This window comes from Aplidium turbinatum, chromosome 7 (genome assembly GCF_918807975.1).
Source record: "Aplidium turbinatum chromosome 7, kaAplTurb1.1, whole genome shotgun sequence".
NCBI classification, from domain to species: domain Eukaryota; kingdom Metazoa; phylum Chordata; class Ascidiacea; order Aplousobranchia; family Polyclinidae; genus Aplidium; species Aplidium turbinatum.
The window spans coordinates 17,724,663-17,746,174 of NC_137478.1; the positions used below are offsets into that span (position 1 = coordinate 17,724,663).

Sequence of the window (21,512 nt, forward strand, 5' to 3'; positions counted from 1 at the left end):
GCTATCAGATAATTTAACAATTCCGAGAATGGTCTCGTTGACTTTACAGGGTATAAAAACCTTGATATAGACACCAAAACTACATGTTTTGGTCATATGATGACCGAGTTATGGTCAATTTACTGTAATTTTAATGGTTTGGCAGCTATCTTGGATGGTCATATTGAATTTATAGGCTATCAGATGATTCAACAATTCTGAAAATAGTCTCATTGACTTCACAGGGTATAAAAACCTATATATAGACACCAAAACTACATGTTTTGGTCATATAATGACTGAGTTATGGCCAGTTTATTGTTTTGTTCCATGGTTTGGCGGCCATCTTGGAAGCTATCTTGAAAATAACCACTTTCCGGAAGTTGGATTCCTTAAGACTTTGAATATGTTAGTACTGACACCCAATACTAATCAAATCAGTTGAAAAACTTTTTGTTGCAATTTTTTGCAGACAAACCATATATGCCCCGACCTATAGTTATTGCCTACCTACCATACTAACCTGTAAGAAAAACATCTGGAAAAAAATCACATAACAAAATTATGACGTCATTCATGATGCAATACTGACGTCATATTTGAAGAAGTAATTATTTTAGCATTGGTAACTTATTCTAACCAAAAAAGTAACACCAACAACAAACAAGCAACTACAATAAGAAAAAAAACAAGCAAAAAATTAATATATGACGTCACAATGACGTCATTAATAACATAATTTTGTGTGATTTTTATCTCGTGTATTTTGTAGTGGCAGTCAGTCCAAATGTAAAAAAATAACGTATCTAATTGCATAAAAATGCTGAGAAAAGAGCTCAAAATTGATTTGGAGGGAATCCCCGATTTGGGGGTGATCACATGACCCAAAAAGTTGCGGCACCCACTAAAATTGAAGTTAGATTCATCAACTACAAAGAAATGCAAAAAACAACGTGTAATAAGTTTAGCCTAAAAATGCTCGTTTTTGCCCCTAAGGGCCTGCACTAAAACGGAGTGTTGAATATGCAAAGTTTAGCACAAGGATCATCCAACATAATCTGCCAAAAACCAGAGAGGGCATCGAGTTTTGAACAAATATTTTGCGTTGCCTAGCTGTGAAAGCGTTGGCTTTCCAATTATGCAAACCTGGTTCTACTCCCGGCTTCAGCTGGTTTTGAAAAAACACACCGCTCACCTCTACCCAGGGTGTAATAATTTGGGTGGGCGTAGTTGCTGAAGTAAAGGTGGCCGAGAGAAAGGAACTGGCCACCCTACTCTCCTTAGTGCCAAAGGCTTAGTATAATGAGAACCTTATCTTCTCTTTCCCCAAAACTCAGTATCTGAGTATGGGACCTTTACCTTTACATAGCCTAACTGCTTTATTTAAATCTCGAAGGTCAAGACAAAAGCTGTCATTCTTTTTATTTACAATCACCAAAGAATTTACACAATCGGTCGGTTCATTAACCTTTTCAGCAACATTGAGTTCTTTAAAGGCCTACTAAATGAAATTTTTAAACTGGAATTAAGCATTAAAATGCGTAAACTGAACATTCAAGAATAGGCTACATTTCAAAAAAACTACCGAAGAAAACTTGTTTTCAATGGCACTGGCAAGGCCCAAATCCAATGTTTCATTTATTTTTCATTTTTTCAAAATGATCAAAAAGTGGAAAACTGCTCGAGAATACGTCACTATCGACAGCATTAACAAAAGCCACGTTACTACATCTGATGTTTTCACATCAGATCTGATGTTTTGAGTAAACTGTGTGATGTTTTGATGTTGAAATCTGATGTTTTGATGTACCGTACATAGATACATAGCCTACAGTTAAATCGCCCGCAGTAACAACTATTGCGCGATCAGCTAATTGCCAATCTATAGTGACATAGACTGTAGTGTACAGTCGCACGCTTCGCTGCTCAAGCCCATTCCCATTTTAAAAGCTCTGACAAAAGCACGCGCGGAAAGCTGATCAGACCCCAATGGGCCAAAATTTTATTGAAAATCGTTTTATGGTAGCGTGTTAAACACAAAGAACGTGGAAAATTGCCAAGTCCCGTTTTTGCTTTAGTATCCCTTTAACACGACCCAGTTCTGCTTTCAGTTTATCTCTTACTGCAAACGGTACCTTTCTGCTTGTATGGACAACCGGAGGGATTGTCGAGTCAATTTTTATGGAATGTAAACTTGCAACCCAAGCCATGAAAAATTTCAACATACTCCGCTATCAACTGAGTAGGCTATAGTCAGGGCCGGATTTACCAATAGGCTAGGCAGGCTGAAGCCTAGGGCCTCAACGTCCAGGGGCCTCGAAATTCGATTTCGAAGTTTGTACTTCTTTTGAAAACTTGACAAGTTCAAACCCTACCTAAAGTATATCAAGCTTTTCAGAGTAGAAAATTCTATACACAACTGATTTGACAGACTTTCTAAGTGAAATTAGAGATGAGTTTGATCAGCAAACAAAGGCAACCTGGCCGAATATTAACTACAGAGCTGTCACTAGGAGACAAAGAAATGCACTTGACGCTTTAAGTGAAGTCTCTTCAAAGGAAAGGTTTAAAATAAATTCCTTCATCCCTATGCTCGACGCACTTGAAGCCAATTTAAGAAGAGCTGATGTGTACAGTGACATTGCAGAAATGTTCCTCTTTCTTGCTAATCTGAAAGCAACTATAAGATAGAAATTGTACGAGGCGTAGAACTTTTAAAGGAAGCGTATCCGGAAGATGTTGACCCGAAACTTACTGATGAACTTCTGCATTTTCATTTGTACGTGAGACAAACACAAAACCAAGGGCTTGCCGGTACAGAAGAGCAATCTATTTGCTTGTCTCATAAAGACATTTATGAAATTATGTGCAAGGAAAAAATTAACACTGCCTTTCCTAATGTTGAAGCAATATTAAGACTATTTCTAAGCTATTAATGGTCACTAACTGCTCAGGAGAGAGATCTTTCTCAATGCTCAAAAGCATCAAAAATAAACTGAGATCGACAATGTCTCAAGAAAGCTTGTCCGCACTGAGCATTCTGTGCATTGAAAGTGACAAATTTAAACAGATAAATTTTGATGAACTTTTGCATGATTTTGCTTTGACGACAGCTAGAAAAAAAATTGGTAGGCTAGTCTTACTCTATTTGATGGCTGTAGCTGTTTCTTATGTCCTCATATATTTAACATTATTAAGCAATGACATGTGATGTTGTTTAGAGAAAAATTCTGAACTCAAAAATAGAAAGGGGCCTCACAAATGGAATAGCCTAGGGCCTCTCATGGTCTAAATCCGGCCCTGATTGGGGTATAAGGTAAGAAACATTACATCATAATTGGGTTTCTGAAAAAAAGTGTTTGCGCAAATAATTGATAATAAGATGTAAAATGTAAACCAAGTGATTTGTATAGTCGTACAAAACTATTCGACAAGTAATGTGCAACCCAAGGACGCTTGTCGTTTGGTTGAAAAGCTTTTGCCAGGCCAGGACTACCCAGGTAGCAAAAATGCACAATTCTGCATCGCTCCTACCCCGCCAAATGCCTAAAAACCCCGTGCAACTCGGCTGCCCCCAGCAAACCGGCTCCACCAGTCGGCAATTCAACTTCCACCCTTAGCCGCAACAAACTCATCAAGCCCAAATAATGTCACGGCAGAATAAGTAGGCTCAAAAAGAAACCAATGGCATCACGAATCTTCACCAAACCAATCGAAATGGTCTTGTTGCGCCCAACATGACAACCTCATTGCGAAGAAAGGAGCGTTCCCCTCCCGGCCACCAGCACAAGGTTGAACACTCACCAGCCCAGCGAGCTGCCGCAACCCGCCAACCACAATGGTGTAGCTTCCACACTAGCCATTTCAATTCTTGTCGATGTCAATTCTTGCTACAAAACGGCTGCCGAGAAACATATAGTTGATTAGATTGTCTAAATGGCTAGCATGGAAGCTACACAGTTATGGCCAGTGAATCGCAACACCTCGCCGCACCAGTGAGCGCCCAGCCCCGTGTCGACAGTAGGGAAGGACACTCCCCCCTCCCACAATGACGCCGCCATCCCAGGCGCAACAAGACCACTTATTGATTAGTTCAGTGAAGATTCGCAGTCCTACCGCCTCCACCCCAAGCTCACCCACTCCTCCACGACATTGTTCAAGCTTGGTGAGTCCACCACAACGAAAGGCGGAAACCAAATCACAAACTGACAGAACCAGCCCACCAAAAACAACCAAGCCACACGGGTCTCTCAAACGTCCAGTAACGCAAAAATGATGCAAAACTACACATTCCCGCCACCTGGGTAGTCTTGGCCTGGTTTAATCCTCTGCTGAGAGTAAAAAAGAAACGCAAATGATCAATATTGGAGAAATTGAGTCTCCTTCACAACTTAAGAATCGAACAACGCAAAACTGCTGAAACAAAACGTTTTGTTTGAGTGAAAGAATCACTGTAAGCAAACAATGCCAAAAGGTGCGCGCATGAAGTCATGGGAGTGTGAGGTATCAAAAATTTGAACAGGTTGTTATTTTTCTACTTCAATGTGACGTCAGTTACTACTTTAAAAAATCTATATCTTTGCTTCTGCAGAAAATCCGCAGCAAACGCCTTTTTTACATGTTTAGTATCGGTCACAGTATCGGCCAAATTTTGCCGATACCGATGCCGATACCGATACTCAAAAAATGGCCGATATTACCGATGCCGATATATCGGTACATCTCTAATACAAACATTAATTTTAAGCAACTAGGTACAACAATTTGGTACTTATAGGGGGCCACTTGGCTCCGTAAGGGGAAATTTTTAACTTAAAGGGAGGAATAATCGTGTTGAAAGGAATTTGGAAGAAATGTAAATCAAATGTAAATTTATCTAAATAATCTATTGAAATGGTTAATTTATTTATAACTGAGCACATAGCCTAGTTTTAGATCAACATCGAGTTTTTACAACACTTTATGATGTAATAGACAACTATGTGATTACCATCAAGTCATAGCCTAACTGAAAGCGGTAGCCTACTGAAATTTGTGCAGATCTGTTTTTAATATTTTTTTGTGAATTATTGTGGGGAGAAATTGACAATAGGCTAGTTGTGTCTTTCAAAGAAGGAATACGGCATAAATATTGAGAACCACTGTAACTACAAGTTGATCAATAGCGTTCAGGAGCACGCATCTCATTGATGCACTGTATAATCTGTTGTGGAACATTTTCTGCTGTTTTTTTGTTTTTAAATCTATTTTGCAGTTTTTTTTTCTTGCATAAACAATTAATCGGCCATAAGAATTTTTGTGCAACGAAAATGGGCCACGAAAGAAAAAAGGTTGAGAACCACTGCTTTAGATGAAATAGTCACGTTTCGATTCGAACTTGGACATTTTCTGTCGTGATTCAATGCGTGAGCGTATAAATCCATCTCGCAAATTAACCCCTCACACCGCCGCTGAAGCTTCCGTCACCAACTTGACGCACTTTTCCACTACCTGCGTGTGACACGGAAATCGAGGAAATAAAAGTTCTGGAGTGTCAGCTGCAATCATGTCTCCTAGTTTTTGGTTTCTCATATTTCTTGTCACAGGAGGCTCGGTGAGATCGAGAACCTGAAGGTCAACAATATCGTAGTATTTGTTGGCGTCAAACTTTATGGGCGGAATGCAGAATCGTCGCATTGTTCTATGTTCACGATGTCTTGATCGAGCTTTCTGAATTCACTTAAGTCCAAGCTCACGGATTATCTGCCTCTCATCTGTGATCATGGCCAACGTAATGTTTTCTGAGTGTGCAAAGTATCCATTTCTCTGGAGAACAGTATCGTGTATTTGTATTAAACATGCATTTGCACATCTGGAAGATTCTCGATGGACCAACAGCTGGACCACGTCAATTTTCCTGTCTTCTTGGATAAGCTCTTGCTTTGTGTATAGAGCATCTTCCCAAAAAGTTCGAGAATATTCTTCTTCTTGCGTTTGAGACCGCCGCAGATCACGTTGTTACATCCAGGCACAGCAGCCAATGGATTGTGTGTTCATCGAGCGTTGTGAGGTCCACACTCCATATCGCCGCTTGAATTCAAAACTGACTTAAGTCCATTTTTAGTGTTTTGAGATATAATTGCAAATAACTGCACTTGCCTGTACAACTGAACCAATTTTTTTGACATGGATGTGCACACAGAGACTTACTATTTACCAGTGATAGGCAATATGTTGGTCCACAAAAATCACTGAAGACTTTGCCACTAGGTGGTGCCATTAATTTTTTTTTGTATGTTGTTGGACTTAAGTCTTTCTTGCTCCGAAATATTTTTGATTTATTTTTATGTAAATGGACATAAGTCTAATTTATCCTGAGGGTTAAAGTACGTACATGCTGAAAAATATTAATGAATTGTTTAATACCAGTGCAGCATCATTCAATTTCATTTGATGAATCACTTTTAGAGGTAAAGTATCATAGCAAACAGCAAAATAACGTAATTTTTACTCAAACTTTCATGTTCAGAATTGCTTTATCATAAATTTAATTATTCAATGACACTGACACAAACTCTTCCAAAAAACTCTTCTTCTTCTTAACAAACTCTCACACTAACTGTGAACTTGCAACATTTTCCCAAAAGAGAGTAAAACTGCTGTGTAGTTGTGCTGAATTATCTTTCTCTGTTCAATTGACATGTTGCCGTATCATACAGTTAGTGCAATTCAACCTTTAGTATCTGCAATTAAATGAAATGTACTTAAACAACTACCACTGTTAACTCAACTATAGCACATAGTAACTACTGCATTTAATTTGTTTATTAAATCCAATGCACTTCATTAATTACCACTATTGCCAACTCGGTTAGAATTCACCAGCGCAATCCCCTTATTAAATTTTCTCAATTTTAATCATATTTGCTAAATTCAATGCACTTTCATTCACTTCACTTATTAACTGGCACAACTTATATACTGTATACCACCATAATGCATTAGGGTCATTCTATTATAATACAGTCAAAATTTTGAAATTTTGTAACCCACCCTCTGAGAATTTCTTCATTTTTTAATATGTTAGAGCTACTGGGAAAAGATGAAGATTGGCATTTACGCTGTCAAAATCCATCAAGCGGTTTTCAAGATATCGACAGTTACATTTTTGCCACTAGAGGTGCTGTTTTCGCAATCACAAAATCAAAAATGGCTTATAATTCTTATTTTATAAGATACAGAAATAATGAAAATATGTATTCTTATAGTTTTTGGGGCAAGGAATTCAAATATGTTATTACATTTGTGAAAAAAGCAAAGGGAAACACTTTATTTTATTGAACAAAAGTTTTGGGGTGCTTCATTTCAATGCCCCATATCTCAAATCTGCAAAAAGATTTTTTCCCCCAACCAATGCTAAACTGTCAAGAAAAGCTACCTGCTTCATGTGCAAAAGTATGATAAATACGTTTTGTTTCAAACTTCTGCAATTGACAAAAATGTTTCATTGCTATATTCACAGTGTTTTCAATCAATAGACTTGAAGTGTAATACATGATCACATTTTATTCTATTCGAATTAAGGCACTAATGATGCTCTACAGCAGTGGTTCTTAATCTTTTTTGTATGTTTTACCCTTTTAACAAAGATGAACATCAGATTTACCCCTAATATATAAACTGGTGCTCATTTACTAAAAAACAAAAGTAACAAATTACATCAGTTATATTATATTCAATGCGACGGATGCGCTTGCTTTTTGGCAACGAGTTGTTCAATGTCTGGTAAAGTACGGTACTAGTAGATAATGCACAACGAATATCAGATTCAACGTGAAGTTAGTTTCGTGCTTTAGATTTGATAGTAAGCAATGCAGAGAAGCCGCATTCGCAATCGCATAGGTAAGCTTAAGAAAACGTAAGGAAAATATTTAGAGCTTGAGTACCTATCCTTGGATAGCAATTTTATATTTTAACCCAAAACTTTTCCAAGTTGCAAGAGTGAAACTCATCTTTCGCAAAAGAATTGTTTGTTAATTCTATAAATTTTTCTTGGATTGCTTTAGGTACATCTTTCACTTTAGATACAAAAAGATTATTTCTCGCTAGTTTCATCAAAATGCTGCCAGTTTTTATCTCGGAAAAATATCGTTCAAACTCCTCCTGCAAGTTTTGAAGATAGCTGATAAATGATAATGTCATCCTTCAAGTTTTGAGATCATCTCCAGTTATCTTTGTCAAGAGGTGAAATGATATCTACAATACCAATACCTACAGCTGGCACAATTTTTCTGTCCCATCAACTGATGTGGATATTTTGATTGATAGCTCATATACCCCCCAAAACGAGGAAATTTACCCCCAGGGGTAAATTTACCCCAGTTTAAGAAATGCTGCTCTACAGTATCTACTTCATCTTATATTCAACAGAGCATGGCCTTCTTTTCTGATGACCTGAATCATAATACAAGTTTTGTGTTTGCAATGTAAGAAGAATTGACTCACTATTTGAAACAAAACTATCCATTCATTCAACCCATCGAGTATGTACTTTTCAGATGGGTGTGCTGGGCAATACAAAAAACTTCAAAACTTTTTCAAGTCTGACCTATCATCAACAGGTCTTTGGATTTTCTGCAAATTGAAATTTCTTCGTTACAAGTCATGACAAGACTTCTTGTGATGGACTTGGTGGGGCAATTAAGCGAAAACTTTTCCACAAAAGTTTAGCTCAGCCATGCCAAAATCAAATTCTGACAGCGAAAGATGCTTACAGTTATTGCAAATCAGCTATGCACATTCAATCAGTTTTTATTTTTTATCCAAAGAAAAGCTCATTGATATTCGACTGGCTTCAAATAAAAGATACATTCAAGGCCACACAATACCAGGCACCAGAAGCTATCATTTGTTTTCCTCATAATGTATTGCAAGCATCAGGTTTAAATTCACAGCAGAGGATCATTTGTTTGCAGGTTGTTTCAAATTTTTGATAGCCATCAGCAAACTGAAAACTTCAATGTTGAGGAGTATGTTGCAGTGAAATACGACCAGGCATGGTGGATTGGTATTATCTTGAATGATACAGCAGCTTATGAAGAACTTTTAGTCAAGTTCATGCATCCCAGTGGGCCACGTCAAACGTTTCAATGATGATATTTTATATGTTCCTAAGACAAAAGTTATATCAAAAGTTGCTGCACCGAGCATCAGCAGAACTGGACGTGTTTATCAAATTACTGATGCAGAGTTTGCGTTTTTATCTTAGTGGAAGCTGTAATTTTCTATTCATCATCATTGAGTGCCCTCTCTTTATTTGAGGGTTGGCTGCCACTGTACTAATTAGCGAGAAATCTTTGTTAAACTATCGAATCAGTGTAGATCTCTAAGTGGTCAAAACTGGTTTTGACCACTAAGCGGTTTAACCCTGGTTTTAACCGGTGAAAACTAGGTTTAAACCGGTCAAAACCCAGAATAATATTTTTATGTAGTGAATGGTCGGCTACCTGGACTATGGGCTATTTAGGAAATATAAAAGCAGTTGTGACTATTTTGATATGCAGGCCTCGAAATAGCTGCGGCCATGGCCGCCCGAACTTTCATTAATGGCCGCCAATACCGACCTGTCAGGCAGTCACAGATGGCTGCCTGTAAAATTCGTACGAAAGATTATATTTATCTTGGATTTTTCTCTTGTTTCAGCACCATCAAAAACAAGACATCAAACAGCGTTAAGACTACTACCTTAATTACATGTCGTGCTACGTCTTATGTGCTACGCAACGGGAGGGCAAATGTTGCGCAAATTTTATGGCAAATGTTTTTCATAAAAAAAAAACAATGTTGGAATAAATTCTTGTACTTCAGTTGGCTGTGCAAATGGTTCAACGTTCTACCAAGCATTTTTTGGTTCATCAGAAACTTAATTTTAGAATTTGAATTTTCTCGATAATTAAAAGAGCCACGCAATTGAGATATCAATAAGTAAAATACCAACTGATTGTTCCGGCGAGTCAATTGCCCTCTTGTTTAGAATTGAAATTGTGATGAAAACTTGTTTAGAATTGAAATTGTGATGAAAATTTGTTGACATTGAATTTGCGTTGTTTTTTGTGTTCTGCGTGATGTGGCTTGCCTGGCTGCAAAGAGAATTCACAACTGATTGTCGCTTTTTGCTGCGTGCCGGGAGCCGTTGTTTCTGGTCACAATTTTGCTTTTGTGTTGAGTTTCTTTTCATTTTTGAAATACCAAGCTAGAGAAATGCCAATGTGTACCACGGATTTTGGATTTAAGTTATCGTTGTTAAAACCATTATAAGTTTATACAAAATCAGGTTTTTATCCCAACTCGCTAACTCAATAAATCAAAAAACAACAAGAAACAATTGCAAGTACAGGCCTCGAAATTCCGGCGGTCATGGCGGACATGACCTCCGGAATGACCTCGAATGTCTGTCGAAGACGACTCATTGGTCGGTCATAAATGACCGCCGCAAAATTCTTGACAAAAATAGAGATAATGCAGCAAAAATATATATATTTTAAATTTGAATTGTTACAATTCTTTGTTTAATGCGAACAAATACGGAGCTGAAACAATAATCGTACAGGCAATTGCTATAAAGATCACATTAGAGTGGCGTGGTTAACGAGCTGATGGCAAAAGTAGCCATTTTTAAATCATTTCAACGCCTTGCAATGTTGCCTTGAAATACAGTTGTCTGAACTTTTCGGCAGGATATGTATTCTAATTTTAACAATGAGGATTATTGCGTTACATTGATCGTTTGTTAAAAAGAAACGTCACAGAGAAGCAAGTCTCAGCTGGGTTCCGCACGTGCTAAGGCGAATGTGGCGACCTTATTCACGCTGATACTGATAGAAATAGAATTTCTGCACATAAGGGAGGGTGTTAGACTAACACTATTGTGTTAGTTAGTTAACACTAACACTATTGAGGGCTAACACTATTGCGTCACTAATGCGCATTTGTCTGGACAGTCCTGACATGGAGATTTACGACTCCGCGCCGGCAGTAATCGCTTGGCACAACGATTCTATAACGCGAAAACCACCGAATAAATGATCGGAGTTGCTTTTGTAATAAGGAAATTTGGATTGTTGTTTTCAATTGTGTTTATTGCGTCATTACACGACTGTCATTAACGCACTGATTTATTTGCAAGCAAAAAATATGTCCGGTTGAGATATTAAATGTCCGCTGAAAGGGCCAGTCCGGTAGGACATGCCTGACCGCCGGAAAAAAGTACAAATTTCGAGGCCTGCAAGTATGATTGAGGCAGACCGAGGAGGGATTGTAGGTAGGCAGTGAGCACCTACTCTTGTAACCACTGATTGAAATATCAAAAATAAACAGAGAAATTTAATATTTTTTGTTCCAAATCCAGCATTTAGGTTATTGTTGATCAAAACAAAATATAGTTGAACATCATTACTAAACATGGAGGCCTGGAGGGTAATATTTTTAATTCAATTGAAAAGCAACTTGATTCATACACTAAAGGGGTTTTGACCAGCAATAGGTGGTCAAAACTGCCTGGTTTAAACCAGGTTTTAACCGGGCGGTTTAAACCGCCCCAGTTTAAACCGATCAACCCTGCAAAATCATTATTTCGGTTTCTCCTTGACTTATTACTGGCACTTTTTAATCCTGATATATTGCAGTTTTGTATATGCTCTACATTCAATCTACATATCAAATCATAGATAGCATCACTAACTAGTGTGTACTGTGTAGAAGTGTATTTTGAAGTACCCATAAAATCTTGTTTGTCTAATATTGTTTTTTTTTTCATGACAATTGCAAAATTTTGCAACAAACTACATTTATCTTACTTTTACACATAAAACAGATAGCCTGGATATCTTGTTACTCCAGAGCATTTACTATGATTGACATCATAATGCATATTGCATATGCTGTGTGATCATGTGTTTTTTATTAAAAGTGCATGGAGAATCAGCAGAGCCCTATTTATGGCATATGCATTTCGCTCTGCTACTGTAGAGCATCATTAGTGCCTTATTCAAATAGAATAAAATGTGATCATGTATTACACTTCAAGTCTATTGATTGAAAACATTGTGAATATAGCAATGAAACATTTTTGTCAATTGCAGAAGTTTGAAACAAAACGTATTTATCATACTTTTGCATATGAAGCAGGTAGCTTTTCTTAACAGTTTAGCATTGGTTGGGGGAAAAAATCTTTTTGCAGATTTGAGATATGGGGCACTGAAATGAAGCACCCCAAAACTTTTGTTCAATAAAATAAAGTGTTTCCCTTTGCTTTTTTCACAAATGTAATAACATATTTAAATTCCTTGCCCCAAAAACTATAAGAATACATATTTTCATTATTTCTGTATCTTATAAAATAAGAATTATAAGCCATTTTTGTTTTTGTGATGCGAAAACAGCGCCTCTAGTGGCAAAAATGTAACTGTCGATATCTTGAAAACCGCTTGATGGATTTTGACAGCGTTAATGCCAATCTTCATCTTTTCCCAGTAGCTCTAACATATTAAAAAATGAAGAAATTCTGAGAGAATGGGTTACACAGTGTGACTGTATTATAATAGAATGACCCTTTAACAAGTTCACTGGACATAACTTTATTCATCAATATGCATAACTTTAAATCAAAAGTGTCTGCAAAAAAGCGCTGTCATTTAATTCTGAGCCTAGTACTGTCTTTGTTGGGAGTGACTGGGTAAAATTGAGTAAAATCCTTGCTTTTAAAATCAATCACATCACTATGTTGCAGACATTCAACATTGGGTTGATGCTTTTTGAAGGCAGTTATAATCAAAGTTTCCCATTGTGCAGTAGTGTAAATGGTCATTTTGCTTGCAGCACGTTCTATGATTGAATGGGTTGTGCCATTTTCGTTTTGGCTATGCCCAGACACCAAAAAGTTCAAGGTGATTTCATCGAAGCCATAAATATCGAGAGCAATAGCCAGCATGATATAAACCATACGGTTACTGTTCTGGCCACAGCATCGATCACAAAACAAGTGAATTTTCTTTACACCATTGGTGTTTGCTTTTGATAAAAAACTAAGAAGGCATGATGCTACTTCACAAGAACTTTTTCTTGCATGACATTCGTTCCATAAAAAGCAAGTAGTTTGCATCGAGTTCAAATTAGTCACAGTAAAGTTGTAATTTTTCAACCTTAAACTGTAATAAAATGAAGATGCTTTTCCATGAGGTGAAACCAATGTTTTCTGGAAATCGAATCCTGCAGTAAGAACAAATGCATCGTTAGAAGCTTCTTTCTTCATTTTTTCTTTACGCTCTCTTGCAAGTTGCTTTTCAGCAAGGTGTTTTTGTTGATCAGCCTTCATTTGATCGGTAACAAGATGTTCTGGAGTATAGCAAAAGCAACACAGCTATCACATTGATCCTTCTTCGGTTTGTGAAATTTCAGATTGAATTGTTGGGTTAATACTTGGTAATATGTGGAATAATTATCTGGTTGAAACTTACGTTCACTGCACCATTCAATATACATTCTATGCATCTCTGCAATATTTAAGTGTTCTGGCAAGTATTCACAATTTGATTCTTTTCTGATGTAGTGGGATTCAACAGTTTTGAACATCTGAATATTCTGCTTTCTTCTATCTTGTTGTGATCCGATGTTTGGCCACGCAAGTCTCCTTCAATAGCAGCTCCACTCTTTGATGTTTTCTGGATAACTGTTCTCACCATTTTTTCTGAAATATCAAGTGTATTAAGAAACTTTAGCATACTGGTACTGATGTACTTGTGCCTGAGTTGTTGGGCTGAATCAAGGAGTAGGTTCTTGTGAATAGCCAACAATCCTTTCTGATGTTGTATTGGTATAAAATATATATTACCTAAGAGATCATCATGGCAAGACTGTGTGGTTTCTGTTCGTATGTTACATACAGGACTGGTGTACACTGTACAACTGTACATGACATATTGCAGTAATCTGAAAGTTACTTAAAGCCCCGAACGCATAGATACAATGTGCATACAACTGTTCAATTAAACCGCACTAGCCATGCTGCCAGTTGAAGTGCAGGCCAACTGCTATAGTTTTGTTGCAAGGCAAAGTGATTTTTATTATTATGATGTTGATACAATGCAAACTTAACTAGTTGCCAGTAATCGGTAATGGACTTACAACTAAAATTACATGGATAGTCATTGGACATAAGTCCAAAAAAACGTCTTAAGTCCAAATGTTTTACAAAAAAAATTATCTTATGTCCATGCGTGGACATAAGTCTATATAGATGTAAAACTTTGAAAAATATGTGGACATAAGCCTGCAGTATCTCCGTTTTTAAGGCAGGTACAGCTTAGCAGATTGCTCATAATATGGGCTTATGTCCAATTAGCAAAAAAATACAAAAAAGTCAAAATCATGAAAAGTGGACTTAAGTCAGTCTTGAATTAAAGCGGCGATATATCTGTCCTGAGGTTGATATGCAGGACATTGGTAGATGATGTGTTATGCATTCTGAAGCACATGCACAAGATGGTGAGTCGATGAGGCCCCATTGAAACATGTTGCTGTTGAAATGGCCCACCCCAGTCAGCAAGCGATTGAGCTTCACCCATTCCTTCCGAGATAGTTTTGCTCCGGCTGGAGTGTTGGTATTGGGAAGAACTGTGAATTGGGTTGGTCTCGCAACTTCTCTCCATTCACTGTTCCAAACTTCGGTAATGTGGAAGTTGGACTTGCAGATATCTGCAGCATGTCCGGAAAAGGGGCATCGAGATTTCAAGCACTGGGGCTTTTGAGGGTGCGAATTTAGGACAATCTGGTTGAGGAGGTGGTCATCCCTTGACATAACTTCTAAAACTAGACTGCGTACGTGATTTTCCCTAAGCAGCCTACCTGGGGCTATGCCGGATAGCACAGGCAAAAAGTCGGTGGGAGTTGGAAGCAGGCAACCAGTGATTATTCTCATGGTAGTGTTGAGGGCAGTGTCAATTTTGCTATGTTGTGCGCTGCGGCACCAAGTGGGGGAAACATATTCGGAGGTGCTGTAAACAAGTGCAAGAGCACTTGTACGGAGTGCATGTACTAGAACCCTAGGATGTTCCAGCTAAGCATCTCAGCAAGTTGTTGCGTGCTGATAGCATAGCATGTAGGGCTTCAGCATGGTGTTTGTATATTAATTGTCGATCGAGATTCACTCCTAGGAAGGTGGGGCACGGGTTGTATGGGAGTGGGTTTCCGCTGAGACTAACAATGGGCACGTAGATTCCATGTTGCAAAGGTGAAAAGGTGTGACAGTGATCTTTGACAGGCTCAGTTTCAGCATCCAAAGCTTCAGGTAGTCTGCGATTTGGGCCATGTCATCTGTAAGTGCTTCCTTTACCACATGCCAGTACTTGTCAGAATGGAGTAGTGCCAGATCATCAGCATAGCTGTACTGGCGTGACGTAGTCTCTGGCATGTCACTGATGTAGATGTTAAATATAGTAGAGGGGATAACCATGATCCTTGCGGAACACCGTTTCTTAAGGGGATACCTCTAATGAAAAAAAAATTTTTGAACAAAATTATATTTTGGACTGAAAAGATAGAGAATTTCATCAGGATTCTGAATATATGGAAGTTTCTCCACAATTTCAATTCATTCCCTGTTAAATTTTAGAACTAGTGGAGCTACCACGCGACCCAAAAGTCTAAAATATGCCAGAACGATGATATGATATGCTGAAAATATACTAATAGTAGCAACAGAAAAGCCCTTTCTGGTTTTATATATTTGTGGTATTTGTAGCTGTTGTTTTGTTCATGCTTCAGCAGTTACAAATTTCCTGTATCCTAGCATTTCAAAGCCAGTAGTGACAGTAACAATAGTCTAGCTGAAAATGCACGATTTGCCTTGTATTTGCAAACTATAACTTTAAACGGGTTTTACTCAAAATGACATTTTTTTGCAGTAAATGTTAACTCACTTGTTTATTTCTTGTCCGAATTGGCTAAAAATTGGAATGCATGCTGGTACAATGGTATTGCATCAACCTATGTGAGCTTTTTTTTAATTTTATTTCTTGACCATTTTATTAAAAAAAATGTGTATAAATATTTTCGCACACAAGTAACTTTCAAAAAATTTGTTTTTTTTGGAAAGTGACATTTTAGAGAAAAAAGCTCTCATAGATATTTGCATATAAGGTAGATCTAGCATTTCATAACATTTCTTGTTGCTATATGGTGCTGGTAGTGAGAAACAGTATTTTGTATTAGCAATTTAGCATGTCAAAAAATAATTATTGAAATATTGTCTGTGTTTAAAGGAAGCTCATTGCATCAAATTAAACTTTTATTTCATGAGACTTGCATATTCAGATGTGTCTTTTCATGCCCTTTTCAGAAATATGATATGGTATGTGGGGGTTCCCACAATTATCTGAGGCAAGCTTCTCAGCCATCAGCGAATATTGGGATTTCATTAGAAGTGTCCCCTTAAGCGGCTGGGCCGGCTGCACTGCCCATCACTCGTCTTTGACAAAAAGGTCTGATTTGCCAGAATGTTGGCAAGAAATCGCACTATCTTTTTGCCTGGGATCATGGGGAAGAGTTTCAGGGTTAGCTCATGGTGACACACAGCATCATAGGCAGCAGTGAGGTATACCAAGATTATTCCTGCTTTGTTGCCCTTCTCGAAACTTTTCTCTATATCCTCGGTCAGCTTGACTGCTTGATGAGTTGTACAGCGTACGTGCCGAAATCCAACTTGTTCTTTTGGTAGTTGCAGATCGACAACTGGCTCGAGTCTAGTTAGCAGGAGCCGTACCAGGATCTTATATGGGACGCAGAGTAGTGATATTGGACGATAGCTCTTGAATCATCAGATGGCTTGTTTGGTTTAAGTAGTGCCACAGCAGTTGCTTTTCGACAGATTTTAGGTATGGCCTGGAGGGTTAGGCAAGCAGAACAGAAGCTTTTCAACCATGCCAAACATTTGGGACCACAGTGGCTTAAGAATTCTGGAGGGATATTATCGGGCCCTTGTGCTTTCCCACTTTTAACTTGTTTAATGACAGATGCAAGTTCTCTGGTGCTGAAGGGTTCTGACAAATGGCCATCTGAGCTTGGGGAGTTCCAGAGCCAGCTGCATTCCTGCTTCACTGCAAGGGCGTGCTTCTTATTTGCCACTTTACATTTGCCATTGGTAGTGATAATCCATGTGCTTGGACTTAAGCGAATTCAAAATGCTCGATCAAGCCATCGCGAAGAAAGAACAGTGCGATGATTCTGCATTCCGCCCATAAAGTTTGAGGCCAACAAATCCTACGATATAGTTGACTGTCTGGCTCTCAATCTTACGGAGGCTCCTGTAACAAGAAACATGGGGAACAAAGAACTGCGAGACATGATTGCAGCTAAGGACACTCCAGAGCTTTTATTTTCTCGATTTCCGTGTCACACGCAAGTGGTGGAAAGGTGCGTCAAGTTGGTGACAGAAGCTTCAGCGGCGGTGTGAGGGGTTAATTCGCAAGATGGATTTCTACGCTCACGTATTGAATCACGACAAGAAATGCACAAGTTCGAATCGAAACGTGACTGTTTCATCTAAAACGAGGAAGTTTGGTGCATATTATCATTTCCACTGCATTGCAATAAATCTCTATGCTCAGGGTTTGATCTTAGCGGTAGTCCGCTAGCCAATGGCTAGTGAAAATTTGCGCGGACTAGTAGAAATGTTGCAGTACTAGTCCGATTGGCTAATGAAAATATTCGCTGGTGAAAAGTTTTGATTTACAAAATGGCGATTGGCGACGTCCACTGAGGTCACCCTCACTCTGAAATACTGCAGAAATTTGCTTGCTAGAGGCGAAATTGCACAAAGTAGGCTGCAAAGTCGGTCAACTGAGCACGTGACTACTTTTTTCTCGCATTTTCGCTAGACACGACACGTGGTAGTAATGAGCACGCCAGGTCGCCAGAGTTGCCAATTTGGCTTTTTGAAGCCAGATTTTGAGAATCTGCCTGTTTTTCAACTCGCTTGGCTTACTTTTTTTTTAAATAAAAAAAGCCAGAAAAGTTAGGCTTTTTCTTTTTTTTTTCATGCTTCATCATTTTTTTGTCAAATTAATAAAAAGCCAACATAATTTTGGCTTTTTTTGGCTTATTTTTATCTTTGGCAATTTTTTTTAGGAAAAAAATTCGGTCTGCGTCAATTCGAGCAGTAATTTCTACCTTATATTTGGTTGTAGTGTCCGACCTAATTTCGTTTTGAAGCCGAAACTAGAAAATTTTCTAGTTGCTTGTCTTTCCATTAACTATGTTTCTGCGTTGTCGGTGAAGTCAAAGTTCGGTGGGACACTATTTGGTTGTGCACTTTTTATATGAAACTTGTTTGATTGAAATATAGTTTTAGCACAGTGTTCTATATGCCCAATGGCAAGTTTTGGCTACCCAAGCTAAGCAAAATGAGGAAAAAGTTTTACACCCCCCTAAATTAATCCACCCTAATGTAGAAGGAAATAGTAAATTTTCAAGTAGCTGGTGGCAGATTAAGATGTCGTCAGATTACATTCTAGTGTTGCACAACTGTTTTTGGTAGTAATTGGCAAGTTTTCCAACCCCAAGCTAATAAAAAATTTTATAAAAAGAGTTTTCACTCCACCCTACTACTTACCGCCTTACCGGTACTCTGTTTTTGCTTTGTCACTTCTCTCTTTTCTCCATTGACAGTACTTTGCTTTCTTTTCTTTCAGACCTTTTTGACCGCATTATAGTTCCATCATCAAGTTTCTATTTAACCAATACCCTTTGATACTCCAGATACCTGTTTCATGACACCAGATTCAAAAGTGATCAACTTTTCCATGTCTTTCTTGAACCATGTGTTGGCAATCTTCAATCTAAATTAATTGCCTTGCCAGATCCAGGAATCGACACTCGACAGCCTCAAATGAATAATCAGACTAAGTACTCATTCCTGATGCCATCACCAAACCCTCCATGAACATCTTTGTAACCTTCACTATCTTTCTCTACATAGCCGTCAAAATCACAAAGTAGTACACATTTTTTTTGTGCTTTCAATATTTCCATATATAAACTATCATACAAAGAGTTCTTTTCTTCAGTGCTACAACCTTGTTGGGGAGCATACCGTATTTTACGAACCATAAGGCGCAATTTAAATCCTTTTTTTCCTCATAAATTGATTGTGCGCCTTATAAGCCGGTGCGCTTAATGTATGGATCAAGTAGTGCTTTCTTGCCTACACTCAAAACCAGTACCGATACTATTATAATATAAATAAACCACTGTCTTACACAATAAACTACGGTAAAAGCAACTAGTAACTGTGATATTCACTAGGCCCATTTTTGCTGAATTCCGACACAGAAGATGAAGAATTTGATGGATTTCTGGAGGAAAAATAAACTGTTCTTGTTTTGAGTTTTTAAGTTTTGTTCGTTTGATCGTTTCTTTGAATAAAATACAATAACCATAAAAAATATTGAGCATTTTTGTTTAATGAGCTTTATACGGTAACCCATACTCCTTAAAATACAGTAGAATTCGCCTATAGTGACTTTGGCTATAGTGACACCTGTTGCAACTTGCAAAGTCCCGTTTGCATACACAACAGTTGAGTAGAATTCGTCTATAGTGACACTTCGGTTATGGTGACACTTTTTCCGCGGTCCTTTGAGGTGTCACTATAGGCAAATTCTACTGTACGTTGCGTTCTATAGCCCAGTGTGCTTTATGTATGAACAAAAAACTAATCAAAGCAATTTATTGACAGTGCGCCTTATAATTGGGTGTGCTTTATGGTCCGTAAAATATGGTACACATATATAAAAGTGACAGCTTTGTATATATGGTATAATACAGTATAAAATCATGGTACAAAAAGGCTCACTTCTTGCAATTTTGCTACATCCACTCTACATCTATACAGCATATCCACAACTTTAACACTTCTTCCTGACAAAACATCTCCATGACTTTCAAATGACACATCAATGTGATTTACAACCCATGGCACTGTAATTTAAAACTAGGGTGTATCATGCACAACGAAACTGCGGCTCACTTCATGATATTGATATTCATGTATGTAAACAACAAAAGCTGATCAGTTTGTGAATAATTTTATATGTACAGTACACTGTTTCTAACCTTTGTCTTTGATCTGCTGCAAAAAATTTTGAATTCTGTCCTGATACTGCTTTTCCGTGAAAATTAAGATCCAAAACTGATCTTGCTAAATTTTTAGTCATCCTGTAAGCATCTCTAATTCTCACTTGGCAATTTATGCCAATGTATTTTAGTCTAAAAGTTGTGCTCTGCTCCAAACAATAATGACCCAATGGTTAAATTTACTCGCTCGCTCATTCAATTTGTTTAATTTAGTATCATATAACCTGAAAGTTGCTTAGAAGAAACGTGGTACTGAAAGATATAGGCTACTGAGGGAATTAGTTTAATTCAGTTGTCAGCATTTGTAAAACGTGCTCTAGGTTTCAAGTTCTGCTATCTCTTATTCCACGTACAGTCGTACACATAACATGAACATTACAACAGCCGCATGTGCATATGCCCACAATAAATAATACCATAGTTTTTTTCTTTAGTTGTGGCCTCTGTACTTGTTTTGAAATGTGCAGGCCTGCTGTAAAGCATTCTTGGTCACAACATTTTGTTGTGGGGTGTAACATTTTTATTTGCATTACCTAGTTTATGTTTATCTTGTTATAATGCATATTGCATACATTACTCAATCATCTCCAAGTGCACTATCCATATATATTTAAGATACACACATGCTGCTAACTGCTGTATTTAAAATGGCTTTTTAAAAACAGCTTTACCCTGTAAGCTTGATACCATGCACATTGCACAGTTATGAGAACTTTGTACATGATGGGATCAAATCATTTTCCTTGTCATACTAGTGTAAATCACATAGTTGATTCGATATAACATTCCATTGAAAGTAAACATTAAGAATTTAGTTAAATATACCTTGTTCGGTTCTTGCCAGTATATCAAGTATCCTTTTGGATCAACTCTCAAAGTGATTGGAACAGCACTGCTAGAGTCCTATTAAATTGAATTGCATTGAGTAAATTGACATTAAGCACAAAGGTTTGAAAGTATCAGACACATCAAATTGTTATAACTTCAAAAATAGTTACATTTATTATGCATTGTAACTGCAATACATGCATTGTAACCACAAAAATGATCAAAGACAATGGTGCTATAAAGTAGTTTTTATCCTGGCATGTTCATTGTTTACATTATGATGATTTTCCTATTCAAATAAACTGTTAACAACAGTACATCACATAAAAGTAATACACAGAATAAAGAGGAATGTAATCAGCACAACAGAAATAATCTACTCATATATTCGAGTATAGATTGACCTTATGTACTGTAGCCTATATGACCATTTGATGCCGTCCGAAACAACTCATTGGAGTCGATTCGCCGATTTGGAGATAGCCTTTTTCTAAGACAACTGGTTCAATGCAAACGTTCTGGAAAGTCTGTTTTCAGTT

General features: G+C 37.6%; 1 protein-coding gene across 1 annotated transcript in view; it reads right to left on the reverse strand.

The window, feature by feature from the left end:
• Positions 1–21,512, reverse strand: part of LOC145774883 (1-phosphatidylinositol 4,5-bisphosphate phosphodiesterase beta-1-like) — a 208,413-nt gene that overhangs the window by 179,859 nt on the left and 7,042 nt on the right. The window contains exon 2 of the mRNA XM_082586214.1: positions 20,971–21,048. Coding sequence (XP_082442340.1) covers positions 20,971–21,048 — 78 coding nt within the window. The remainder of the gene's footprint in view (positions 1–20,970; positions 21,049–21,512) is intronic.